General features: G+C 55.5%; 1 protein-coding gene across 2 annotated transcripts; it reads left to right on the top strand.

Moving 5' to 3' along the window:
- Nucleotides 1–854: 854 nt before the first annotated feature.
- On the top strand, nt 855–19,819 carry SAMM50 (SAMM50 sorting and assembly machinery component). Of its 2 annotated transcripts, none has more exons than XM_069102909.1 (15): nt 855–1,008; nt 3,556–3,666; nt 4,389–4,490; nt 4,766–4,853; nt 6,585–6,691; nt 6,777–6,907; nt 7,005–7,092; nt 9,539–9,667; nt 10,214–10,285; nt 10,744–10,830; nt 12,213–12,283; nt 13,668–13,735; nt 14,805–14,951; nt 15,622–15,763; nt 19,683–19,819. In XM_069102909.1, exons 1-15 carry the CDS (start codon nt 988–990, stop codon nt 19,726–19,728), a joined length of 1,410 nt encoding a protein of 469 aa, XP_068959010.1. In that variant the 5' UTR covers nt 855–987; the 3' UTR covers nt 19,729–19,819. The 2 variants fall into 2 exon arrangements, with proteins under 2 accessions (XP_068959010.1, XP_068959011.1); XM_069102910.1 differs by lacking the exon at nt 855–1,008 and adding an exon at nt 1,148–1,716.
- Nucleotides 19,820–27,615: the final 7,796 nt, after the last annotated feature.

Here is a 27,615-nt window from a genome sequence, read left to right on the forward strand (position 1 = left end):
GGGGGGGGGGGGCGCGGTAAGCCAGGCTCGGGGGTCCTCCTCTGCTTTCCCAGCCTCCCTAGAGCCGGGTCCGACGCCGGAGGTTCCGGTGTCCAGAGATAACAAGACCCAGGCCGGGGTCCCCTCCATGAAGCGGGCGATGAGTGCGAATGCGGACTCAGACACGCCCCAACTGTGAGACCCTGGGTCAGTCACTTAACCCCCTATGCCTAGGAGGCGGCAGGGTGGCTCACGGAGCACGGGGCAGGAGTCTGGGAGGCCTGAGTGCGAATCCTGACTCCATAAAATGCGGGCTGTTACTATTCATCACTAGAACCTGCTCAACTCTAGGGATCTGAACACGGCAGTCCGAGGAGCTGAGTGCGAATCCCAGCCACTGCCAGCTGCCCTTACTGCTCATCCCCCTCCCCCTCCCCAGAGAAGGGGCGCACCTCCGAAACCACGTGACTCTTCAAAAAGAGGGGGTGGGCTCAACTTGGGATCCCAAGTCACGTGGCCTCGCAGTGCCTCAGTCTCCCCCTCTGTAAATCGAGGGGTTCCGTGGCATCACTTTCCTCGCCAATCCACTCAGAAGAACGCGAGCCTCGAGACTGAAGTGTCTCCGCCCCGGCCCCGCCCTTCAGACCCGCCCGTCCCGGCTTGACCTCAACCTCGCCCTTCGCCCGTCGCCCTTCGGCCCCTCCCGTCGGCCACTGCGCCAGCCCTCCCCCGGTTCCGGGGCCTTGCGCATGCGTACAACTCGGGCTTCCGCGACGACTTCCGGGACACGGCGGCGCGGGCCAATGGGCGCGGGCAGCGCTAGCGCCGGGGGCGGGGTCAGGGTTAGTGTCATGGCCGCCACCAGCGCGCCGGGTCCGGGGCTGCGCGCGCCGCTCTGAGTAGAGGCCGCCGCCGAGGAGCCGCCGCGTGTACCCAAGCCCCCCCCCCCGCCCCCGGGCCTCCTCCGTGCGCCGCGGGGCCGCCTGCGCCCCTTCCTCGGGAGGCGCCATGGGCACTGTGCACGCGCGGGTAAGGCGGGGCCGCGAGGGGGGCGGGGAAACCGAGGCCCGCAGAAGCCTCCGCACGTGTTATCGCGGAGACGTCGCGTCCTTGTAGCCGCCGCCACCGCCACTCTCATAGTCCTGCTTAAAGTTGGGAACGGGGCCTGGTTTTACAGGCGGGGAAACTGAGGCTTGAGGGCCGCCCTACCCCCTGGAGTGACAGCGCGGGAGCCCCTTGTGCGCCTGCGCGCGCCCCGGGGGCGCGCCTTGGGATTGATGAGCATTAGAGGGGGAGGGCTCGTCCCACGGGGAAACTGAGGCCCGGATGTCCGCCGGTGCCCGAATGAGGTCCAGGGGCCGCCCTTGGGGCCACCCGGTGACAGTCCCGAGGGAGTGATCGATTGAGCGGTGGATGGATCCAGGCCCCGGTGCTGCCGGCTCCGAGGTGCCGTGCACGGGCCCCTTGTCTCCGCGCCCAGCCCGAGCTCTCCTGTTCCGTGCGGTAGCCAGTCTGGGGGCGGGGGCCGAGAATCGCTGCCCTCCGCTTCTCCCCTCAAGAGCTGGAGCGCATTTTCTCTTGTAGCCGGTGACGGCTTTGAGCCGGGTCTGTTCGTAGCCCTTGGTCGCTTATCGGGGAATGGCCCTGTTATGGGTTTGGCCAAGACCCTTCCAGAATTGAGGAAGGAAGCCTTTATCAGAGGAACCAGGTGTAGAACTGTGTCCTGGGCTCTCCCGGGTACGTGTCTAGCCAAAAGGGCGGCAGGGATTGAAGATTGTATTTTACAAGTTGTGCGGGACTTGGCAGATTTGCACACCGGGAGTTTATTTTCTTTTCTCTTGTGCTTTTTGGAGGGGGGAGGGCAGGGCAGTTAGGGTTAAGTGACTTGCCCAAGGTCACAGGGATAGTGACCTAGCATTAAGCGTCTGAGGGCGGGCCGGTGCTGTATTCACTGAGCCACCTGGCCGCAGCACGACAGGGAGCAGCCCTGACGATCCTTCCCTGTCTCCCTGTGCTGCACTTACTCCTGAATCTCCTCTCTTGTCACCTCACGCTGTTTCATTCACTCATTTGATTCTCATGACCAGCCCTCTGAGGCAGGCACTGCGGGTTCCGTCCCCATTTGACAGATGCGGCGACTGAAGCTTGAAGCAGGTAGCGGAGGCAGGGTCAGTCATGTACACGGTCCTAGGTCTAGGACCAGGAGGGAAAACTGAGGCCCTGCAGGGTTGACTAGCGTGTCCCATGGCACAGGCCTTTTGGAGGCAGCCGCTGTACCCATCCCCCCAAGCTAGGAGGATAGGAGGGAGACCATAAGGGGCCCAGCCCTTCCTGCCTTTCACTCTTCTCACCCACGCTCACCCCGCACTCTGCCAGCCACTGACCCGGGCCCCCTGGCCATGCCGCACTTGCCACACCAGCTTCTGACCTTTTCGTTGGCTGACCTCCCATGCCCTCCATCTCTGTCTCCTGGCTGGAATCCCACTTTCTACAGAAAGCCTTTCCCAATCCTGCTGAGTAAAGTAGTCTCTTCCCCTGAGATGCCCTGGGCTGTCCTGGCTCTGTCTGGTTTGTACGTCGCTGTTGGCATGTGTGTCCCCGGGGCCTGGCATATGGTAAGGCACTTGGGCAGGGCCTGCCACCCGCCTGACCTGGGTGGTGACTGGGAGCATCTTGGGAAGAACAAGAAGGTGGTTTTACAAGAGCTGGCAGAGTTTGGATTGGAACAGGCAGGATGCTGATGTTGGGGGTGAGGACACAGGAGGAGGATGCGGGGGGTTCCCTCTTTGCAGATGAAGCAAGAGAACAGGCCTCACCAGACTGTCTGGACCAAAGGTCATGGGCCGTGGGCAGCCACAGCTGTGTCCTCATTCCTCCCCATTCCTCCTCCTCCTCCTCATGTATTCTGCTCATCCCAGAGAGTCACGGCCCATCCCTATTCAGAAAGGGAAGTTCAGGACATGGGTAACCAGAGGGGAGGAAAATTCAGGCCTCTTTCCAAGCAAGAGCGAGAAATTGCCTCCTCCCTTTACATTTATACCAACATCTGCAGTTTGGCTTAATCAGCCATTACTGAGCTGTGTCCATGAGATCTGGAGAGCCGCAGTGGCCCCAGTCCAGCCTTTATGTGAATCATGGGATTTCTTGATTTTAGAGTTCTGTATATATGTCTTTGTTAACCTAGGCTGGTATTGCCCAAACTTTTTGAAATCAAAGTTATCCAAGGATTTTTTTTTAAATTACCACAGTGCCATTTATTTATAATTTAATTTATTCTTATTTTTGGTAATTAAGGCTAACTTAGTTTTGAAGGCTAACCCTAGTTTAGTTTTGAAATTAGAACCAAAAACAAAAGGAATCACTGTATTATCAAATTCACCACCCTATGTCATGGCTGGGGGCCAGCTTGGGTTTGGGGGCGTTCTGTGATCCTTCCCCCGCACCCCGTCTTCCCAGCTGGTCCCCAGCCTGTTGTTCCTGTGTGACAGACCCATCCCTGACTGCCGACCTTGGGCCCTCCACTGGGGCTACTTTTGCTCATATCTGCCCCTTGCCTCATTTTTTTTTTCCCTTCAGAGCCTGGAGCCTCTTCCGGTCAGCGGGCCTGACTTTGGAGGTTTGGGAGATGAGGCTGAATTTGTGGAGGTCGAGCCTGAAATCAAGCAGGAAGTCCTGGAAAACAAAGATGTGAGTGTCTTCCCAGAGCCCCTCCCTGGAATCCCCCCAGGAGCAGACTTGGCAGCTTGTGATCCCCTTGTGTTTAGTGCCGCCCCTCCCAAAGGGCTCTCCTCACCTCAGTCCTCTGAGGTGTGAGCACTGTGGGGAAACTGAGGCCCAGAAGGGGGAGGGGAGGCACCCAAGACCACGCCCTGTTTTTCTTTATTGTGAGAAAAGATTTGTTGGGGTTGAGGTCATCAGGAAATGATCTGTAAAGGAGAAAGGCAAGAGAATCTCATTTTAAAAAATGTGAATTTTGGAAAGAGAATGATCAGTGGAGTCTTTTGTGACATGTACAGGGTTATTGGACAGAGAGTCGAATTAGGAGGGTGATTGCCAGTGTAGAATTAGAGCATGTGAGGGGGAGGGTGGGCAGAGAAGGGAGCCAAGCTGGCGGCCTTTGGGCTTCCAGCACAGAGCTGCTGTTTTCCATTGTGCTGGAGAGCCTGAGCTGGGGGTTGTGGGTTGGTTTTGAAGAGCGTCTCCACTTTGGCACTGGGAAGCCAGAACTGAAACGAATATATTTGAGATTAGAGACCAGGCAAGGACAACCAAACCCTAGTGAACTTCAGGCCCCGTGCCCACCATGAGATGTGAGCCTGGGTCTTGGTGACATCGCCCAGGGTCTGCAGCGCAGGAGGCAGTGTCTGAATGCTGACTGAGGGACTGACCACTCCCCTGCCTCTGCTCAGGTGGTGGTGCAGCACGTCCATTTCGATGGCCTGGGAAGGACCAAAGATGACATCATCATGTATGAAATTGGAGACGTCTTCAGGGCTAAGAATCTCATTGACGTGAGTATCATCTTCATCAGCCTCCTGGTTTGCAGAAACGCTTCCAGCCTGTTAGGGGGCTAAGACCCTGTGACCCTCCGGGGGCTGAGCAGGCAGATCTGCCTCTGCTTTATGGCACCCTGGGCATGGCCAAAGCCCCCTGCACCTGCGTCACAAACACTTGTGTGTAGCAGGGTCTTGGTGTGGAAATAGGCATTGTCTCTGTTTGTGCTTTAAAGTAACTCTGTGCGTCCCTTCCTCAGTGACTTCTCAGGCTCCCTTTGCTCTGTTGGCAGGTGATGAGGAAGGCTCATGAAGCCCGCGAGAAGCTGCTGCGCCTTGGCATCTTCAGGCAGGTCGATGTTCTCATCGACACGTGCCAAGGTACGTGAGCCCAACCCAGCCTCGGGCGTGCTCGGCTGCGAGGGTCCCTGCAGACGCTGGCATACTTGAACACGCTGAAGGCGTAAAGGAGGAGAAGGTGCCAGACTCTCGAGAGCCCAGATGATTGGGGGGTGCTCGGCATGGACTGTCCGACTGCTCTGAGCTCACCAAGCAATGCCCCTTCTCCCATGCTCCATCCCCGCCTTTGGGGACCCTGGGCAAGTCCCTGAGCCATTCTGGGCTTCTCTTCTTGTCTGACAAACAGGGATGATTCCAACCTGCTAAGATGGGGAACGGTGAAACGAGATGTGGGGGGGGGTCGTTGTACACCCTCTGTGGGTTCGCTACGGCCTGGAGCTCACATGAGTCTGGTATTTCTTCCCTTGGCTTGAGTGGCAAACACTAGGGACAGGGGTACCTGGGTTCAGCTGGGCTTTGGAGGCCTCCTGTGGCTGCAGGTTTGGGATCGGCTGGCGTTTGTGGCGGGCACCATGGTGCCTGTGTGATGCTGCCTCAGTTTCCTTATCTGTGAGATGAGGATCATAGTAGCACTGACCTCCAGGGTTGTAGTGAGACCTGAGTAAGATGCTGTTTATACATGCACATGTCTCTCTGTGTGCGCACATGTCCACACGTACACACACACACACTCTGCAAACCCTGAAACACTACATCAGTGCTAGATAATGTTCTTTTTTCTCCCTCTTTTTCTGTCTCTTCTTCCCTGCCGCTCCCTTCTCTAGCTCACTCTTCCAGGTTAGAGGGGTAGGCTGCAAGTGACAGGTGACCTGTGATGAGGGAATCCTGCAGTCAAGCTGACCTTCAGGGCCCCTCTCCCCCTCCATAGTGTCCTTGGCAGATGGAACCATCACCCATCCTTGCAGTCCCAGCAGCCTTTGCACCTCTCGAGGCAGCTGCCTTGTGATGGCAGCCCCAATCTGCTCCCCACGAGTCCCCCTTCCCTGACAGCTGCCCTTTACAGGCTGGCACAGCCGACTCGAGCCTCTCTGCAGGACAGACTCGAGTGGGCTTTTACCTGGGCCACGATTCCTCAGTTTCCTCGTGGGGTTATGGGAAGGGCCATTTTTGTTGTGGTTGTAGCAAGCCCTGATAAGTGTGAGTGTGTCCCGAAACAAAGAGTGGGGAAGGGAGGCCAAACCCGGGGCCACGGATTTGATACACACCCACACAGGGTGCCAGGCCGTCGTGCCCGCGTCACCCCGCTGTGGCCCCCCGTCTGTGCTTCCGTCTGCTCTCTTACGTGTTTCATTGACTGTCTTTGCTTTCCTTTAGGTTTTTTTTTTTTTTTACAAATATCAGTGTCCTGGCATCCCTGGCCAGTAACCCATCAGGACAGTCACCAAAGGGACTTGGGGGCTGGGGTGCAGCTGGCACCACAGTGCTCAGAGGCCCAAGGCTTCCCGTGTTGTCCTCGACAGGGTAGCCATTGTTGTTCACTTCATTCTCTGGGGTCTCCCTGACTCCAGGCTTGGAGCACTGCCCACTGTGCCTCCAGCTGCCCAGCGTTTGCAGGCTCAGAACAGTCTTTTAGGTAACTACCTCAGACGGTGAGGTGCGTGGGCACGTCCGTCTTGGGCTTCCGTGAGGCTTTGTGCAGGAGCGAGGGCATGGGGCCTTTTCGTTCCCCTCTCCTTTTTGCTTTTCGTCATGTGACTGCAGAGCCGATGTGGGTCGTTCTTGGTCTCCACTCGCTCATTGCTCCTCATGCAGGTGACGATGCCCTCCCTAACGGCTTGGACGTCACCTTTGAAGTCACTGAGCTGAGGCGGCTGACAGGCAGCTACAACACCATGGTGGGAAACAATGAAGGCAGCATGGTAGGCTTGTTTCTCTTCTCCTTCCCACCCTGGGGCTTGGCCACAAGCATGCTGGGAGGAATCATGCGCTCTCTCCCTGCCCTAGGTCCTCGGCCTCAAGCTCCCCAACATTTTTGGTCGTGCAGAGAAGGTGACTTTTCAGTTCTCCTACGGAACAAAGGAAACTTCTTACGGCCTCTCCTTCTTTAAGCCCCAGCCTGGAAACTTCGACAGGAAGTAAGTACAGCTGCCCGGGGGTGCTGAGGTGGGGCAGGGGTTGGGCTTGACTGCAGGGCCCACCAGCTCTGCCCACTGCCCCCTGCTTTTCTCCTAGCTTCTCTCTGAACCTGTATAAAGTCACTGGCCAGTTCCCATGGAGCTCCCTTCGTGAGACAGACAGAGGCGTGTCTGCTGAGTACAGCGTGAGTAGTGCTTCAGGGCCAACTACATGAAGAGGGTGCCGGGGAGGACCTGTGGCCGGATGCCTGGGGGTGGTGGGCAGGCTGTACTGATCATCGCTGCCCTGGGCTCTCTCTGCCCCGTGGTCCTGCTCTGCATGTTAGGCCCTCGAAGCTTCAGGGTCTTGTGGAGGTGACTCAGGAACCCCCTGGGGGGGGGGGGTAAGAGCTGCTGCTGACCCTGGGGCCCAGAGCCCCTCCAGGCTACCTGCCCCCTGCCTTTACCTAGAATCCCCATCTGTCTGTTCCTCCTTCCCCTGGCCCACAGGCAGAATTCAGCTCCCTATGTCCTTGAAAACCTTCTCTTGCCCTTCTTCTCTCCTTTGATAGAAGAGTCTAAAGGGGCAGAGAGGGCGGTGCTGTGGGCAGGGCCTCCCTCCAATCTGGGTCCAAGTCCAGCTCTCCTGCTGATCCTGGTGACCTTTAGGGGCTCACTTAACTTCCCTGGGACTCAGTTTCCTCAAGTATAGAAAGCAGGGAAGGGGCACCAGCTGACCCCTATGATCCTGTGGCATTTGGAGCTCCTGCAGAGACGCCACCTGGTCAGCATTTACTGAGTTTATTTCATTGAGGCTTCATTGAGCTCAGCCTGCCCTGTCTGGCCTCTCCTCCTCAGGCCGCTCACTCGTCCCCTGACTCCATCTGACCCCAGCCTCTGGACCGCAGCTCCTGGGGAAGCCTGCACAGTCCGAGGTTAGGGATGAAGTCCAGGCCCTCCGGACAGGCCTGTGTGTGGCGGTGGCCCCTAGCCGTGTGTGGCCACACACATGTACACAGTACTCACGGGCACGCTGGGTCCCGGGCTCACTGAGAGCTTTGTGCAAATGTCTTAGCTTTGGTGAGCCTCTGGCTTTATAGGGAGAGAAGGGAACAGGTGGTTAGAGGAGGCCTGCTGTGAACAGACACTGCCATCCTCCCAGGCCCTCTGGGAGGCCAAGCAGTTATCCTTCCCATTTTACTGTTGAGGAGACTGAGGCAGGCAGTGCTTACATGACTTGCCCAGGGTCACACAGGCAGAAAGTGTCTGAGGCTTGATTTGAACTCAGGAAGAAGCGTCTTCCTCCCTCTGGGCCATGTTCTATCCACTGCACCCCCAAGCTGCCTGTGAGAAAATCGAGGTTCCCTAAAAGAGGTGTGGAGATTCCTCTTGGGTCCCACAGGGGCTTTGCCTCTGTTGTACATCCCGTGTGTGGCTGTGTGTGTACATGTATGTGTATGAATGTGAGTGTGTGTATGAATGTGTGAGTGTGCATGCATGTGTGTATGAATGTGCACGTGTACGTATGTGTATGTACGTGTATGTATGGTGAGAGTGTATGAATGCGCAAGTGTGCATACTACATGTGTGTATGTATGGTGAGTGTGCATGTGAATGTGCATATGAATATGTGAGTGTGTGCAAGTGTGTTTGTGTGTGAATGTGTATGAATATGTGAGTGTGTGCATTTGTGTTTGTGTATGAGTGTGCATGTGTGTGTGGTGAGTGTGTACATGTGACTGCATGTGTGTATGAATGTGTGAGTGCATACATGTGTGTGAGTGTATAAGTGCATATGTGTGTTTGTGTGAATGTGTAAGTGTGCGTATGTGTGAGTGTGTTTGTGAATGTGCAAGTATGCATATATGTGTATGTGTTTTTGTGTATGAATGTGCAAGTGTGTATGCATGTGTGCACGTGAGTGTTTATGTGTATGAATGTGCACATTTACATACGTGTGTATGTGCATGCATGGTGAGAGTGTGTATGTGTGTTTATAGTGTGCATGTGAATTGTGCGTGTGTACATGTGTTTGTGTGGATTGCAAGTGTACATACATGTGTGTGTAATGTGCTGGTGTATGGATGTATAAGTGCATATGTGTGTTTGTGAGTGTGCATGTATGTGAGCATGTTTGTGAATGTTCAAGTGTGCATTCATATGTGTACCTGTTTGTGCGTGAATGTGCAAGTGTGCATGCATGTGTGTACATGTGGGTGTATGAATGTGAGTGTGTAACTGTGAGGATGGTTAGCAGGTATGTGAGCATGTGTGTGTGGTGAGAGTGTGTTGATGTGAACGTGTGTAAGTGTGCACATGTGTGTGTGAGAGGCAGACACACCCCATGGGGGACTCTGGCCTGCTCACAGGGCAGATGAGGGCGTGGCTGTGCTTGATTCTCATTTCGGATGCTGTGTGACTTCTCATGAGTGTCTGGGCCTCAGTTTCCTTACCTGTAAAGCGGGGACTTGGACCAGATGGTTCATATGTCACAGTGATTGTCTCCAGGGGCCTCCAGCCCGGGAGCAGCCTTTGATGCTGTCGCCCGTGTGCCAGGGGGATTGCCCGCTGAGCCCGCTGTCCTCTGTGAGTAAGCATGCAGCAGGCTGGGTTCGCGGGCTGAGCTCCCAGGGGGTCTTTTCTTCTTTGTAGTTCCCCATATGGAAGACGAGCCACACCCTGAAGTGGGAGGCCGTGTGGCGGGAGCTGGGCTGCCTTGCAAGGACAGCATCGTTTGCCGTTCGCAAAGAGAGTGGACACTCTCTCAAATCGTCTCTCTCGGTACGAATGCGTCTTTTCTTGGGGAAGAGAGGTTCCTGGCAGCAGCCGTGCCCCTTGAGGGTCCCTGTCGTTTGCCCTCTTTGCCTGGGTCTTCTCCTGGAGTGCAGGAGTATGACATACCCTGAGCCCTAAGCCAGTTTTGGGGGAGGAAAAAGTGGGTTGGGGCACTGATTGCCCAGGCCCTGGGGCCATCCCCAATGCCTTCTGGTCCGAGAGAAGGCAGGAGGATGTGTGTGGGCCTGGGGGCCCCTGGTCACTGAGGCTGGTGTCACCCATGCATGCTGTGCGGGGAGGAATAGGAAGGGGGTGGGAGGCCTGGAGGAGAGGAGGGTCCTGCATCACCTGGGACCTCCTGCTGAAAAGCATCTGCACCTGGGGAGTGGCCCATGCTCCCCTCCATCTCCTCTTCCTCGGGGCCTGAGAAGGGAGCCAGTGGTCACCCTCTCCACCCTTGCTGAAGCCAGGAAGCCTTGCAGGGGCCCCAGCTAAGGAGGCACTCCTGGGCCGCTGCGCAGTCCTCATGGGCCTCCTTCCCCTTCCTTTCAGCATGCGATGGTCATCGATTCTCGGAACTCCTCCATTTTGCCAAGGAAAGGTGCTCTGTTGAAAGTGAACCAGGTAGTACCCACTGCACAGATGCTTTATGGCCCAGGGGTTTGGCAGGAGAGAGAACGTTTCTAAAGGGCCATGTTCCATTTGTTTTGTTTTTTCAACTTGGGACTTAAGGTCTGCTTTTCTGTGGCTCTGGAGCAGGGGGTCCTGTCTGCTGTGGGAGGGGGCAGCATTGAGCTCAGTGATGCATGCTGGGCTGGAGATTTTGTTGCTGCTGACCAGTGACTTAGTCTGCATGGTCACAAGCACATTTCTCAGGTACTCCCATAAGGTGACTCACTCCCCTGGTACACCCTTCCATCCACGGGCTCTAGGCTTCTCTGAGAGTGTAGAAGCCTCTCTTACTTAGGGGGCCTGAGACAGTGAGGTTTGGGAGGCGTGGCAGGGAAATTTTTCTAGACCTCACTGAGCTCCCGGCCCACCTGACCAGTGTGGGCTCTGCTCTGCTCTCTTTTGTGACACAGGAGCTGGCCGGCTACACGGGCGGGGACGTCAGCTTCCTGAAGGAAGACTTTGAGCTCCAGCTGAATCAGCAGTTCCTCATGGACACAGTGAGTGCCAGTCCCCAGCAGAAGGGCCTTCTTCCCAGGGTCGGCAAAGCATTGTGGGAAAACGCAGGCTTTGGGTTATTTCTATTCTTTTACCTGAGGCTGAAGATGCCTCCCTTGGACTCGCTTCTCTGTGTCACTGCACCTGAGCCCCAGGGGCACCTTCTGTTGTTAGCTCCCCCCTTAAAGACAGTGAGGGTGTGCCCTAAGTGCTGCAGCTGAGCCTGGGTGTGTGTATCTTTATGTACAGAAGTGGTTACCACCCCCTCTGCCCTGGTGCCTTGCCTTGGAGGTGACCCCTGGGCTGTGCCAGGTCCGCCAGCTCTGGGCCTGAGCTCAGCCCGGCTTTACGTGTCTCTCACTGAGGCATTGCAGATGGCCCCACCTATAGGACAAGGCAGGCTCTGAAGTGTGCTCATGTTCTCTGCAGGTATTGTCTTGATTGCTGTCCTTGGGCGAGGTAGCACGCCTTGATGGAGGGACAGGGGGAGGATCGGGGGCTGGGTGGCTGCCCAGGTCCCAGCTGGCAGATCCAAGGCCTCGATGCCAGCTTGCCCAGCACTTGGCTCCTGCCAGGCCTTCTCCCGGAGCCCTCTCCTCACCCCAGAGCAGCGCTGTGTGCTCGAGGCCCTTTGACCAAAGCTCAGGGTCTGGTGATTCTCTCGTATTAGACGCCCATCATCTTGAGCACCTTCTGTGTGTGTTGAGGCGTTAGTGTGTCCCAAAGTACCAGACACAGCTTACTGTAAAGGTTTACAGAGTGTTTAGATACCCTTTGTCACAGCGGGGCTGCTCTGCCCAGGCCCCTCAGCCCAGTTCGTGGCTTTGCTTCTTCATGCCCGTCCCCACCTCCCCGGGCTCCACAGCCCATTGTGAAAGGGGCAATCAGGGTGCCCTGAGCTGGGCTGAGCAGGACAGGCAGGAAGTGCCGTCTGGGGCCCCTGAGGCGTGGGATCTGAAAGCCTCAGGGCTAGTTATGGCTTTGCAGAAGCTGGTGAACTCAGGGCACCAGTGACTGTTGGCATTTGTGGGGTTTCCTCAACCGTGCTCATGTGATCCAGTGGCTGTGCACAGACATGTGGTACTTGTCCTCTCCCCATTTTATGGATGAGGAAACCAGGCAGCCCTGACCTGCCTTGGACAGCATGCCCCGCCCTGCAGGGTGTGGGGTGTGGACAGCCTGGGGCTGTCCACTGGAGGCTGGGAGGCAGAGTGGGCATGGGGGGCTGATGGGTGCAGAGTCCTTATCCTGAAGGAGGCCGGGCCTAGGCCTGTGTATTAGGCCACACGTCAGGGGCTCTCCCAGCCCTCGCCTGGCATGCCTGTGTGCACTCCCGTGGCACTCAGCCGACGCGGAGGGACTGCCCTTACTTGTCTCTCCCTAGGTTGTGTCGGCCTCCCTATGGGGTGGGATGTTGGTGCCGATTGGGGAGAAGCCATCGAGCATCGCTGACAGGTGAGTCTGTCGCTGTCTGTCGCCGCCCTCTGGAGCTTTGCCTCGCCATCCCCTCAGGCCACTGAGCTCTGCGGTGGGGGAGGCAGAGGGTCTGAGCAGCTGGGCTCTCGCCCCCCTCGGACCCTGCTGCCCAGCTAACACAAGGCACTTCCTTCTCTCTGCCTGGGTTTCCTCATCTGTTGATTGAAAGGGTCCCCTTTGGCTCCTGTCATCCTCCTCTCTCTTCCAGGGCCACACCTGGTCATTGTAATGACAGATTGATGGCTATTGTCATAAAAATTTGTTTAGAAAATGTGGGGCTCTTTAAGGGTGGCATTGAATGTCACATGGAGCCTCACTTTGAGTCTGTCAGGTGTCAGAATGTGGCAGGGTCTCTCGTGGTTACACCCCTGGATGCAGAGCTGTGCTCATTGCCATTGGGGGTGAGGAGCCGAGGCCCACGGTGGGGCAGGGCTTTGCCAGGCCACCCACAGCTGGCTCTGGGACCCCAGACTGGTGCCAAGAGGCACTGCTCATGCTCGGGAAGCCTTCATTTCTGTGGCCCTTGGGGGATGCGACGCACCCTGGGGGGCAGGAGAAACCAGGGGGCTTCTTTCCAGGACTCCACTAGGAGCTGAGCCCTCACCAGACTGGCCATTCCACAGGCCCCCTCCACACCCCATCAGACAAGGCCTTCCCCCTTTAAATGTTGCTAAGCACCATGTCCGTGTAAATAACTGCAGCTGACCCAGGCCACAGGTTGATCTGGAGCCCCAGGGCAGACTTACGGACGTGGGGGCTCCTGGGGCTTGGCCACGTGACCTGTGTGACCATGGGGAGGTCACGGCCCCTCTCTGCACCCCAGAGGGCGGCAGCCTGGCCTTATCTCTTGGTCTAGGGTTCTGGAGCTAGCAGCTTTGAACATTCTTGAAAGGTTAAGTGGAAAAAGTTTCCACCTGGTCATGAAGCTATGAGAAAGCCCTTTCATTCCCTGGACACTCTTTAGGGCGCGTTCAGCATCTGTAGCCTTTGGAATGCAGGGCCGGGCGTGGCTTTGGGAGGAAGCCCAGGATGGGACGTGGGGGCAGAGCAGGAGGATGTCCTAGCTCCCTTCCCATGGCACCCGAAGGCTGCTGTGCTGGGAGTGCACACAGTGGTTTAGCTGTAGACCCTTGGGCAGGGCCCGACCCTGTGACGTCACCAGGGTCCCCAGTCCAGGGCGCCCCTTCTTTGCTGTCCCCAGTGACTTGTCTGGGCCCATGCAGGCACTGGGGTCAGAGGGAGGATCCGCAGTCGGCTTCCTGCTCCCAGGCTGCTGTGAGTCAGGCTTCTCTTGTGTCCTCCAGGTGCCCAGGGGTCGGGGGCTCCTGTGTTTCACTGAGTGGTGCTGCTGTTGTCATTTCAGGTTCTATCTCGGTGGTCCCACAAGTGTTCGGGGCTTCAGCATGTACAGCATCGGACCCCAGAGTGAAGGTGAGTCTGCAACCTTCTTGCCCCCCCCTGGGGCTGTTGCGGCCCCTCTTGTTGTCTGTCTCATGTTTGCTGGGTCTGTCTTGGGTCCAGATTGGATCTTATTTAGGAAGGTGCCTGGGAAGCCCCCGGCACTGGAACCCCTGTTTTCCTTCAGTGCTCAGAGAGACAAGGAGAATGACCGTGGTTCTCCCTTTGGCTTGGACTCCCCTGTCAGTGGCCCAGTGTTCTCATCCAGGCCTCGGGGAGAATCCTCCATGGAGGGCCTGCCCATCCGCAAGGGCTCCCATCTGTCTGGCTCTTGGGCATAAAACAGATGCCTCTTTTCCTCCTGTTCTTATGTGCACACCATTGTTGGTGACGCACAGCCCTTGGCTGCCTGCTGGTACCAACGCCATGTCTCCCATGAAGGGCAAGCCCATTGACCCCTGGCACCATGGCATGGTTGGTACGGTCTGCCCAGTGGTCACTGATGAGCCCTGGTCATGGTCTGTGTCCCACCCAGAGACATCCGGCCTCCAAGGGGCTGACTAGCCACCGTCTGCCTCCGCTCAGGGGACTTCCTCATTCCCCTTCCTCCTTTCCTCCCTCTCTCTCTCTCCCCGGACCCTCCTCCCAATCCAGCCCATGTGCATTTTCTCATTGGTGTTCAGTCCCAGCAGGACAGCATTGTTCAGGTGGTCCAGCCCTCAGTGCAGAGGTCCCCAGAGTCAGGGGTCAGGGCTCCCATCTGGGAGAGGGCCCCAGCTGCCCTTCTCTTTGATAAGAAGCGCTTCTGCTCCCCCGTGGATGTGGAACCCCAGGGTTTCCAGACACGTGGCAGGAAGTGGTGGGTGGAGGTTACAGGGAGGGGGAGCTCTTCTTCAAGATCAGTCCTGCCAATAGTGGGGGATGTGGAGGTGGTCAGGGAGTGACCAGCTGGCTCCAGGCTACAAGGGAGGGCAGACGAGGTGACCTCAGGCCCAGCTTTCAGGCTGTGGCCCCAGCTCCATTTCTTGGGGTAAGGGTGTGGGGCTCCAGCCAGGGGTCTGCTCGCTCCCCAACACGTGTATGTGTGTGTGCCCCCCTCTAGGTGACTACCTCGGAGGAGAGGCCTACTGGGCGGGTGGCCTGCACCTCTACACACCACTGCCCTTCCGGCCGGGCCAGGGCGGCTTTGGGGATCTCTTCCGGACCCATTTCTTCCTCAACGCGGGAAACCTCTGCAACCTAAACTATGGTAAAGTCGACCTTCCTGGGAGGATGTGCTGCACGTTCCGGGGTTGTTTCTGTACTTTCCTTTTCTCCCTGTTAAAGTGTAAGGTCCTTGCAGATGGGGAAGGAGGGATGGAGAGAGAAGGAGGGGGAGAAAATGGAAGACGGAGGGAGTGTTGATGAGGCACCGATTGTATGCAGAGCATGGTGCTGACTGCTGGGGGTGCAGCAGAAAAGGCTGACTAGGCAGCCCCTGCTCTCAGGGCTCCCATTGTGAAGGGGAAGGTGTTCTTGCTTGGAGAGGGCCTCTGTTCCCAGGGCTCTTGGACCCGGCCCGCACTGCCCCAGCCGCTCGGCCTCGCTGCTGCGCCCGCCCCTGGGGGGCAGTTGGCTAGCACTTGCCCTGTCTCCCTTCACTGATGGCTGTGGTTGGGTATCATTACTGTAGATAACAGCAGGATAGTAACTGGCATTATATAGGGCTTCCCATGTGCCTGGCACTTCACAAGTGCCCCATTTAATCCTCAACAGCCCTGGGAGGCAGACGCGGTGGCTTTCCCCATTGTACAAATGGGGAAACTGAGGTAAGGAGGGTCCCACAGCTGATAGTGTGTAAGGCCAGGCTCGCCATCGGCCCTGACAGTGGCCCCTGCCTTCTCATCTGCCCTGAGTAACCCATCCTTTCCCATTTTCAGGGGAAGGTCCCAAGGCTCATCTTCGTAAGCTGGCTGAGTGTATCCGCTGGTCTTACGGTGCTGGCATCGTCCTCAGACTGGGCAACATTGCTCGACTGGAGTTGAATTACTGCATCCCCATGGGAGTGCAGAGGGGCGACAGGTAAGCTCCCCCCGGGAGGGCCTGCGTGGTGGTGTACACAGCGTGCATTGGGTCAGTGGCACCTTTGGGAGCTGGGCTGTGGGGCTGGTGGAGGCTGGGCGTCGCTGCCATTCAGAGGGTCAGCCAACAGGGCCAGGCCCCTAAACTGGAGCAGGGGGGTGTAAGATGATCTTACTGTGATTGGCTCATTCTTCCCATCTGTGCACATGCATTTCAGACACTTTTTAAAACATTTCTAAATCCACTAAAACAAAACGCATTTAAATACAAACACAAATGACTCCGAGCAGAGACCAGTGACCTTAATCTGAAGTGGACTGTTCCTTCTCCTCCCACTGTGTCAGTGGGCACAGTCTGGTCCTTGCACACACAGCCCCGGAGCTCACAGAGGGGGCCGGACCCGCCACGGTCCTGGGACAGCGGTGGTGGCTCTCAGGGCCTGGTTATCTCTGAGCAGTCGGCACTTCAGAGCCTGGATGGAGCCGTGGCAGTTTGCCGGCTTCACTGATGGCTGCTGAGCCATTTGCTTCCCTCCTCCCGTTTTATCTGCTGCTTTCATGCCAAGGTGGCGGGTGTGGCCCCTGAATGAGGGCTCATGTGTTACCCCAGTGAAACATACTCAGGCAGATTCACAATCAACCAGCCTTCAGCAAACCGTGAGGGAGCAGTGCAGAGGCCGTGGTGGGTTCTGAGGAAGCATGATTTTAGATTATTCAACTCTGGGGTTATTTCTGTTTGGGTTGGGGTTTGGGGATGAGAGAGAGAGGGAAGGAGGAAGGAGAGAGGGGAGAGACAAGCAGAGAGGAGAGGGAGAGGGAGGGAGGAAGGAGAGAGGGGAGAAACAGGCAGAGAGGAGAGGGAGAGGGAGGGAGGAGAGAGAGTGGGGAGAGACAGGGAGAGAGAGGAAGGAGGGGAGACAGAGGGCAGAGGGCGAGCAGCCGTGTGTTCCCGTGGGCAGGTCACTTGACCATGATTCAGTGTCCTGACCTGTAAAATAAGGGTCCGTGTTCTTTCCGTCCCTCCCATCATGGCCAGTGCTGTGGGATGCCTGTTTTCAGGCTAAGGCGCTGTTCTCTGTAGTTGTCCTGGAGGCTGCTTGGGGTCGGCCTTCTCTTCATTCCACAGCCTGGCTTGAGCTGCTCTGTTGATTGGGCCTGGATCTCCTTTTCCTCTGATGATGCTGGTGACTGATGGCCCTCTGAGTTGCTTTACGTCTTGCCTTGGTCACCAGTGACATTAAAGGCATACCCTAGTGATTGGGCTGATCTTTGGAGGGAGCCCAGATTCTGGTTTTGACTCCTCAGAGCCTGCCACCATGCGTGAGAGCTGCCCCTGCCCCTGGCCAGGCCTTGGCTGCCTACACATCTGCTCTGGGCTGGGCAGAGCCTGGCGGAAGACCAGTTTTAAAGGGCTAGGCAGGATTGGGGGACAGGGGAGCTTCACCCACCCTCCCAGTGTGTTGTTTGGACTTCTGTTATTAAGACAGAAATGCTCTTAAACCCTGAGGCAGAGCCCACATCCCCATCTCCACACCTAAGGTCCAGGGGTCAGGGTGTGGAGAATGATCTGCCGCCATTCTTGTGCAGATGCTATCAGCACCTTGAGATGGTGGGACCCAAGGGAGGCCCTTCCAGCCCCTCATGAGCGGTGACAAGCCCTAGAGTTAGGGAAGTGTCATTGCCTGCACAGATGAGGAGATCCAAGACTGCCAGGGCCTCAGGGTTCCTCAGGTCCAGGCTGCCAGTATTATTAAGCACCTACTGTGTGTCAGGCCTTGTGCTGAGGCCTGAGGCTATGAAGGAAAGTGAAGGACAGCTTATGCTCTCAGGGAAGCCCAGTTGAAAGGGGCAAACAAGCTGTGTACAAGCAAGCCAGAGCCAGGATGAATTGGGGCTGGTCTTGGAGGGCGGGCACAAGTATGAGGGGATGGGGGAGGCCTTCTCAGAGGGTGGGACCTTTGCTGGGTCTCTAAGGAAGCCGGAGGCAGAGATGAGCCGGATTCTGGGATTCTAGGCCTGGGGGACAGCTGCTGAAAGCGCACAGGACAGGGAGATGGCATGTCCTGCTCAAGGAGCGGCAAGGGGGCAGTGTCACTGGGTCACAGAGGATGTTGGGGAGGGGTGTGTGACATGTGGGAAGGCTGGAGCCAAGTCAGGAGGGGCTCCATGCCAAACAGAGGGTTCATGTTTGGTCCTGGAGGTGGTGAGGAGCCATGGCAGTTGGGCCTGCCACTGTGCCCTGCAGGCCCAGAGTCAGGAAGACCCGGGTTCAAATCTAGCTTCAGATACTAGCTGCCTGACCTGGACAAGTCATTTTAGCCTGTCTGCCTTAGTGTCCTCAACTGTAAAATGGGGATAATAGTGACATCCCCCTCCAGGTATGTTGTGAGGATCAGATAAGTTATCTTTGTAAAGTGCTTAGCTGATCCTGGCACTTGGTGGGCACCATGTAAATATGATTATATTGGAGGCAGCCGACATAGTCAGACCTGCCCGGTGGGAAAGTTACTGGTGACTGAATGGCAAATGGGCTGGAGAGGCGAGAGGCGGGCCCAGCAGCTCTTGCAGAAGCCCTGCTCAGAGGAGAGGAGGGAGCGTATTCGAGAGATGTTGCAGAGTGGGAGTTGACAGACCTTGGCACCATGTTAGATCTGGGGCTGGGAGAGTGGGGAGGCCAGCGTGGCTCCTGGCATGGCCGGCGGGGGCCTGGGAAGTGTCTCCTGTTACAGTGACAGGCAGGGTAGGTGGGGGACAGTTTGGGGAAAGGTTGTGAAGTCAGTCCTGGACACGTTCAGTTTAGGATGTCTGTCGGCCTCCCAGGTGGAGACAAGGTCAGGAGAGACTCGGTGAGGGCTGGATACAATACGTAGCTCTGAGAAACATCTGCAGAGATGGTGATTGAGTTCATGGGACATCTCCGAGCCAGCTGGTGGAGAGGGTGGAGATTTAGCCCAGGGTACTGAGAAGCACTCGGCTGGCTAGGGGGAGAACCTGGAGCCAGCTGTCTGGGAACCTGGAGAGAAGGGTGGTCCATGGCGTTGTTCTCAGAGGCCCCAGGAAGGTGGGGGGAGAGGGAGGGAGGAGGAGGGGGGAGGAGGAGGAAGGGGGGAGGCAAGGGGGAGGGGGAAGGGGGGAGGAGGAGGGAGGAAAGATCGTTGGCCTTGTGCATGCAGAGAGCATTGGCTACTTTGGGGAGAGGGGGTTCAGTGGAACGGTGAGATCAGAAGCCAGGCTGTAGAAGGAGGGCCTTCTCAAGGAGTCTAGCCACAAAGGGAAGAGAGAGATGGGGTGGTAGCTGTGGGGATGGGGGAGAAGTGGGATGGTTGTTTGTCAGCAGTAGGAAGCAGCCAGTGGGTGGGGAGAGGGGGCGGTCTGCTGGAGGAGATAGGATGGACTGAGATTGCTGGAACAGATAGAGGGCCTTAGCCTTGGCAGGGAAAGGCCACCCCTAGGTCATAGAAGGGCAGAGAAGGAGGTGGTTGTGAAAGATAGGAGAGGGCACTCTTGGCAGACGGCCTCAGCTTTTTCAGTGGCCTGTGAGGCAAGATTCCCAGGGAGAGGATCGTCGGAACACAGCTGGTCACCTGATGGTCACCTCAGCAGTCATACTGAGGCCAGAGTCCAGATCTCACTGGCTGCCCACGCTGCCTTCCCCTAGAATAGCTTCTGATGGACACTGTCCTCAGATAATGGAGCCATTCTGTGCTGGATTGTAAAGTCCACTCTGGGCTTTGTAAAGTGCAAAGGGTTTGGAGATCACATCGAAGCTGCTTGTATTACTGTTAACAACTTCCAGACCTGGAGCGTTCTGTTGTCTTGGCATGTTTTCTGAGCAGAGGTTCATGGTTAGAAAGGCTGAGGTAACTGGGTTGTAGCCTTTTTGTGCTGACCCCATGTCTGACCAGTGTGTTTCATTTCAGGATATGTGATGGTGTTCAGTTTGGAGCTGGGATAAGATTTCTGTAATTTGGAAGCAAAACCTGACCCTGTTACAGCCACCCACAAAAGCTTTGGAATAAATCACTCGATGCTCGCCACTCTTTTCTTACAGCCTCAATCTTTGTGTGATTATTTAACGGCAAACTTTACAGGAAACTACCTTAATAAATTTTAAAAAATAATCCTCCTACACTTACACTTTGGCTGTGATTTCCTTAAAGTGGTGGCCCTGGTTCCTCACTGGGGTAGTGCACAGGCAGGTCCTGAGGCAGAGGAATGGACTTAGTGTGGGGCCCCTCTGGGATGGCTTAGCTAGGTCCAGAGAGGTTTCTCTGTAGAAGGCCCACCTTGAGGGGAGGGCAGCAGAAAAGGTACTGAGGAGTATCAAGGCTGCCCTTTATATCAGGGGAAGGAGAACTGGCAGAATTCACAGGTTTTGGGTGGTATTAAAGTGGTGTCCTTGTTTGGAGTATTTAAGAGGGGGCCTTGTATGACGATGGGCCCTTTTGTGCCCACACAGGCTGGGCGGTATGCTATTTTCAAATTGCTTTTGTTTCTGGATTGCCATTTCTTACTTTTTGAGGGACAGCACAAAGTGCCGTGGTCTCGGAGGCAGTAAAAATGGATTTGGGTTTCTGCTTGGCCACTTACTTTATGGCCTTGGGCAAGTCACAGATTCTCAGAATCAGAAGGCACCCCCAAGGTCGCCCAGCCTGAGTTGGATGGAAGGGAAGGAATGCAGTCTCCAATGTCCTTGACAAATGGCCATTCAGTCTCTGCTCCAAGACTGTGACGAGGAGCTCCTTACCTCCCAAGGCATCTGTATCAGCAATGCCATATTCACAATGCCTATGGAGATTACAAATAGGCTGATATAATTATCCATCACAAAATACATCATGCTTGCCATATGGGGAAATAAACTAGAAAATTTATTAAGATACCAAAAGACTGAGTCCCAAAACCAGAAAGTGAAAGCCATCAGAGTAGTTATGATATTGGCACAGGTAGATAAAGTAGAAAGCACCCACATTTTCAAGCCTTTAAAACAACAGGCTACCTCAGGCAAAGGTCCTCCTCTCCCCACTCACAGCAACCACCCAGCGTCCGGGAAGTGCGCTCCCAGCAGCTCTGGCCCCTGGCAGTCCTCAGCAGGAGTCCTTAGCAGAAATTCTGGCTAAGTCAAAAAGGGCTTCGCACTGCCGCTGCCTCTGCTGCTGCTGCCGCTGTCGCCACCACCGCCAGCCACCACAGGAACGCTAGCTTGGCTTCCGCTTCCTCTTGCTCTGCCCCTTCCTGCTATGTCAGCAAGTCCAACGGGGCATGGAAGATCTTTAAATCCCATAACCCTTACAGCATCCCATTCCGCTTGGAGAGAGCTGTCATTGTAGTGAGCCAGAATCTGCCATTTCTCCTCATTTTGTCCTTTGGGTCTAAGCAGAACACGTATCTTGCAGCATCCTAGTAAAGGAAGGCAGTGTCTGGTATCCTGACTTGATTGTCTGTGCACTTAGCTCTCTCTCCCATAAGTCTGCTTCCAGATGTCCACCCAAATCAGTTGATTACAAATGCCTGCCAGCATCGAAGGGTAGCCCTCCAGGCTGACATCCTTGCATCAGTGTTCAGTCTTTAGGCTTGGACATTCAGCCTTTTCTGAGCTCATCTGACTGTACTAATCCAGCGAGAAAGACTGTCAGTGGCTTGCCAAAAGTCCAGGTAGGCAGAAAACAAAGTGGGTGTCCCTTCAGCGTCATACATAGGCATCTCATTTCATCATGCTGGGTTTAGGATCCTAGGTCTAGGACCCTTTTGTCCCTGATGGAGTGGAGTAGTAAACCTATCATCAGAAGAGGCAGTGCGGTTAGTCAGCCAGGGCTTGAACTACGTGGGGCCGTGACAGCTCTTGGCAGACATCCCTTCTCTAAAGTTCAAGACGCTCACTTGTCATGCTTTGTAGGACTTTGCTAGGAATCAAGGACAGGACCCCACCCTCTTAGTTCTGCTGTATCTCTCCCTTGGTCCTTCCAAGAAAGCTTGTGGCCATTCGGGAGTCAAATCCCTCACTCTTCCCAGCACTGCACCATGGCCGTCGGCCAGCATGGGCATCGATGTGCGCGCAGGGTGGCACCCGGCAGTGCCTTCCTGCCCTCTCCTCCCCTGGCCTGGGTTTCCCCACTTGGAGCTGGTGTCCTTCCCAGTACAAAGCCTTTCCCAAGTATTGCCTGCTTCCCTGTGAGCAGAGATTGTTCTTTATAATAATAAATAATGCCTGGTGATTGATTCTTGGAGCAGAAAAAAAAAGGCAAAGAGAATGGAGGAGCACATCTGCCTTGGTCTCCCACCATCTCCGGCCCATCCACTTCCAGTGTGAAACGCCTCCTTCCCTTGCTGCTTCTTGCCTCCATCCGTTTGGACTCTCTCCCTTCCTCACTCCCCTACATCCCTGTAACATTCCCCGCCAACACCATCTCATTCTGAGTTTTCCAGGCCTGACGCACCCCACAGAACTCCCCCAGGTTCCTTGTCCTTAATTCCCTCTGGGCATGTGTTCTAGACCTGTCTGCTGATGACCTTAGAGGCCATTGGGAGGAGCATGCCTTGTAACCCTTTCTTTTTTTGGGGGGGAGGGAGGCAGTGGGGTTAAGTGACTTGCCCAGGGTCACACATCTACTAAGTGTCAGTCTTCTGAGGCTGGATTTGAATTCAAGTCCTCTCCTCTCCAGGGCCAGTGCTATCCACCTAGCTGCCCATGCCTTGTAACTCTTTAAGGTGGTTAAAAAAAAAAAGAGAGAGAGAGATTGGGGTGGCTAGGGTGGCACAATGAATAGAGCACCGGCCCTGGAGTCAGAAGGACCTGAGTTCAAATCTGGCCTCACACACTTAACACAAAAACTAGCTGTGTGACTTTGGGCAAGTCACTTAACCCCAATTGCCCAGCAAAAAAAAAGTGAGATGATTATGGTGGTGATTTTTAATTAAGAGAGTCTTTGTTATGGGCCTACTGTGTGGTAGGGGATGAGCACCACCATTGGACCTGTGATTTCATTGGTTTAGGAAACTCCCTGGTGAGGCTTCTCTCTCCACCAGTGCAGGTCAGCACACTGTTTATCTTACCTAGGCCCCCCGGGAGTCTGGGACTTGCCCAGGATCACACAGTCAGAGAAAGGAGTCATATCCAGGTGTTCTGGGCCAGCTCTCTGCACTCTGCCCCTCTCAGGGGACACAAGAATAAGCATATTCCTGCCTCCAACAGGGAAGAAGGAAAGGCTGGCGAAGAGAAGGCACTGGGCAAAGCAGCCCTGACCTTTTGCCCAGAATGCATCCTGAACTGTCCCCCATGAATGACATCCAGGGCACTTCTGGCCCTTCCTACCAGTAGCTTTGTCCCTGTCCACATACCTATCAGAGTACTCAGTGTCTCAGCCAGCTGATAGGGGAAGAGATTGCCCAAGGACACCCGGGGTGATTGGAGGCCAGTCTCAGGACTGTATGCTTCTTGCCACATAGTCTCCTTTGGGACCGTGGCCATGCCCAGCCTTGCTCTCTGAACATTCCCCCTGGGGCGAGTCACCCAACCCAGTCTGCACAAAGCAGCCCAGGGTTATGGGGTCAGACCTGCTGGCCTCGGCCTTGGCAGCGGTAGCTGCGGGGGGAAGGGGAGGCCACCGGGGCAGATTTCCCTAGTGTATGAGGCAGACACATCATAAATAGACATTTCCCCAGTTCAGCACTTGTGCAATTCGGAACCCTGGGTTCCTCTCCTCTGGAAAGCAGTCTCCAAGTAACGGCCGTGTCCTTTCCAAACACCATGAATTAGGCGCTGGCTCTTACATCTGAACCAACTTTCCCTGCGAGCAGATCCAGGGAGCGCCTCAGTGTGCAAACATTCAGTGTTTTGTGGGGTGGGCTCTCTAGGTTGGAGCCCCATCTTTCCTGAAAGCAGAGTGGGCCCTGCTGTCTACAGGGGCCACAAGAGCGGTGCACGTGATCTTCCTGCCCCCCTCCTCCCTCAGAAAGCAGAAGGAAATGGTCATTCTGGCAGGCAGAACAGAAAAAAAGCTCCATAGACTTCTGGCCAAGGAGTTTTGATGAGTACCTGGAGATGAGGGAAGGAGATGGGACCCTGGGATCAGCAGGGACTCTGGCGAGGCAGCCCGTGAAGGCAGGGAGATCTGCCTCAGGCCCTTACTGGCTGTATGAGCTCAGGTAACGGTCAGCATCAGTTTTCCTATCTGTAAAATGGGGGTGATAGTCTGTACCTTGGGTACGTCCTGTTAGCCTCACAGCACCGGCACAGAGATCTCAAGGGGGAAGGAGAAGGGAATACGCGTTTGTTGAGTGCCACTGTATGCCAGGCAGTGTGCTAAGGCTTCAACAAGAGATCTCATTCCATCCTCACAACCACCTTGGGGGGCAGGCACTTGTCCCCATTTTACAGATGAGGAAACAGAGGCAGACAGAGGAGTGACCTCAGGCATCACAGAGTCCAGCCCCTCCCTCATTACGGATTCTAGGATCCGAGATTCTAGAGCTTGAAGGGGCTTAGGGGACGTTAAATGCAACTGCCCTATTTTACAGATGTGGAAACCAAGGCACAGAGCGGGCAAATGGCTCGCCCAGGGTCACACAGCCAGGAAGTGGCTGAGGAGGAACTAGAACCCAGGTCTCCCTGCCTCCCCCCGAGGGGTTTTCTTGGCAGAGAGACTGGAGTGGTTGGCCATTTCCTTCTCCAGCTCATTTTTACAGAAAAGGAAACTGAGGCAAACAAGGTGAAGTGACTTGCCCAAGTTCACACTGTCTGTGGTCACATTTGAAGTCTGGTCTTCCTTACCTTTGTCCCGACACTATGCATTCTGGCGCCACCTAGTGCCCATCTCATAAAATAGCCCCCTTCTGCAATCAGAGTTCCAACCAAACCAGATTAGTGGCCCTTGGACGATTCCCCGCTTCACGAATGACATTCCCTGTGTGTGGTTTCCTTCCCTCCCCACAAACCAACCGTCTCTGCCTGCTTCCCACCCTTCCAGACTCTGCCCACATGCCCCCTCTTCCGCCGTGCCTCCTCAGGGCCCCCGTTTGAAAAGGGCCACTTCTAGAACTGTGCTCATTGCCCTCTCTGGCTGTACTTGTGGCATGGCTGAGGCCAAACCTGTCATTTCATTACTATGGGGAGTCCCCGGTGAGGAGATGCCCTCCACCAATGCAAATTGGCACCCTCCCTGGGCACTCAGCAGGGACGTGCCCTCCTGACTCCAAGGCCAGCTTTCTGCTCACCACTCCAAGGTGCCCCCAGCACTCACTGTATTGAATTGTCATTCTTGTTCACGTAGGGGAGGTTGTGGACAGGAGTCCCCCAGGATGGGCTGCTATCTGGTTCATGGGAGAGAATGCCCACACTGAGGAGCTCACACACCTGCTTGTACTCAGGCTTCTGTAGCTCCTGTGTCCCCTCCACTGCCCCCCAGCTGCTTTGTTTGGCTTTTGTATGTGATTATGTAGGTACACACTGTCTCTCCTGAGGGAATGTAAGCTCCTTGTAGCTGCGCGGGGCATAATCAGTGTTTAGATTATTGGTGACAGATCACTATCGTCTCTTCAGCCTCACTATGACACAGTGGTACTCGATTCCTTTTAATGACTTAGTTCTGAACTCTCCAGAGGAGAAGGGCCTCTAGCGTGTGGAAGGAAGGAAGCTGACTGCGGAGCTCTGCTTGGCACGGGGGCAGGCAGAGGGGAGGCAGGAGCATTAGAGCCCCAGCCTCTGCCCAGTCCTGTTGGGTTTGTCCCCGGGGCCTGAGAAACAATTCTGGGCATAGTCAGGGCTGGGACGCTTCTACTCCTGTTGGAATATAAAATCCTCTCCTTGGTGTTTAAAGCCCTTTTGAAGCTGGGCTCTTCCTCCCCTCCCAGTCTCCCCGCGCCTCGCTTGCTCGCTCCTGTCCCTCTGCTCTGGGCTCCAGGGCCACTGGCCTGTCTCCCACCTGCCAAGGCCAGGAGCTTTGGGTCAGCCCACATCCGGTCCCACCACTTGGTGGCCTTGGACTCCCTTGACCAGACTTTCTCCTCTGCCCTCCTCTCTTTCCTGATTCTTCTCCCACCATCTGAGCGCTCCTTCTCAATCTCTGTATTGTAGGATTGCTAAATCTCCCTCAGTTAAAGAAATCACAGATCCAAATCATAAATCCAAAATTGGAAGGAACCCAAGAGGCCATCTAGGCCAGCCCCTTCATTTGTCAGATGAGGAAAATAAGCCCCATTGAGTAGGGCAAGTGACTTTTCGAGGGTCACACAGGTAGGAGAACTGGAATTTGAACCAATGTCCTTCCACTCTTTCAGTGAGTCTGTCTGTCCATCCATTTCTGTATGTCTCTGTTTCTCTGTCTTTCTCCCTTCTCTGGCTTCTTCCCCCTTCTTTCCCCCCCCCCCCCCCCCCCAGCCCGTCTGCTTGTCTGTTTCTATCTTGGCTTTCTCTCCCTCTCCATCCTCTGGCACCCTCCCTGCGCCTCCCCCCATCTGTCCTTCTCTCCTTTTCCCTCTTTCTTCTGGCTCCCCCCACACCCATCCCCCGTCTGTCTGTCTCTCAGCACAGACCCTGTCTCATCTAAACCTTGGATTTCCCCCCAGCATCTTGTGCAGACAGTCCTTTGCTGAATTGAGCAGACGCTACAAAATCATTTGCCACGAATCGATCCCAATATCTCAATTACAGAGGACTTGGGGCTGCCCTTGAATCGGGGTCGAACAGACGGCACTTTTCACACAAGTAAATGACCGGCTTCCTGGACCGCTTCCTGAGCCAGCTTTTAAAGAAGAGAGGTCTTTCAGAGTCAGAAGATTGGGCCTCCTCTTAGCGGAGGAGGAAGAAAGAGCCATCGCTTTTGTCCAGAAATCACGTCCATCCGCCCACCTCACCCACTTCTCAAATGGCAGCCTCTCTCACACTTTCTTCTCTGTCCCTCAGCTTCTCCGAGAGGCTTGCCATTAGAGGGATGTGCTGACCGATTAAAGTCTTCTGATTTCTCCTGGCTGAGATAATACCTGGCCAGGAGCCATCCATCCCTGCGTTCCAAGGTGACCTCCGATATTGAGCCAGAGACCTGCAGACAATTGCTTCAGTCTCATTACCATACTCAGAAATTACAGTTCATTTAGACTTAATTTCCCTGAAATACTACAATGGGAAGACGGGAACTGGAAATATGAAAGCATAATGAGCCAGAATTGACATGCTTTGTTACGGGCACGTTCGGATTTTAGCTGATGAGCCATTTTATCTGGGAGGGAAACTTAGAACTCCGGCAGGGGTGGTTTTCCCTGCAATAATGTGGACTCTGAAGCTGGCTCTGGGGGATTCCCCAGAAGCAGCTCAGATTCCATTCTTCTTCCTATTTCCGCAGTCCAGGAGCCCCCTCTCTTAATGCCTCTCCCCAGGCACCTTCATCAGCCCCCCTCCCTCCTGTCCCAACCCCTCTTCCCAGTCCTTAACATTCACAGTCACTCATTTAAGAAAAAAAGACGTTTGGTCGGGACGAAGCTCCTTCCATTGGCATTGGTCGCTTGCTCTTGAAAACAGCCTTAGCGAGCTCTTTGGAACCCCGTGAGGGGAAGTGACCCGGCCAGACCCGGCAGAGGCATCTTCCTCCGGCAAGGTCACTGCTTTATCCGTGGAATCCCCTGCCGCCTCTCACAGCAGCCCGTCGAGTGTCCCTCCGATGCCATTTTAATTAAATCAACGCCATGCGCAGAAATCTACAGTGGCTTCTGTAGATGCGCCAAGGGGCGGAGGACTCCTGTTCCCCCCAGGACTCAGTGGACAGATGTGCCCTATTCCCTTTGCCGCTGGTTTTCTGTTGACTACCGCCATTGTGAGGCTACAATTCCAGGGAAAGGGGAAATAGCCTAGGCCGAGTGCCA

This window comes from Petaurus breviceps, unplaced genomic scaffold (genome assembly GCF_028583685.1).
Source record: "Petaurus breviceps papuanus isolate PSGF00001 unplaced genomic scaffold, PetGlider_PUasm1.0 558, whole genome shotgun sequence".
Taxonomy (NCBI): Eukaryota; Metazoa; Chordata; class Mammalia; order Diprotodontia; family Petauridae; genus Petaurus; species Petaurus breviceps.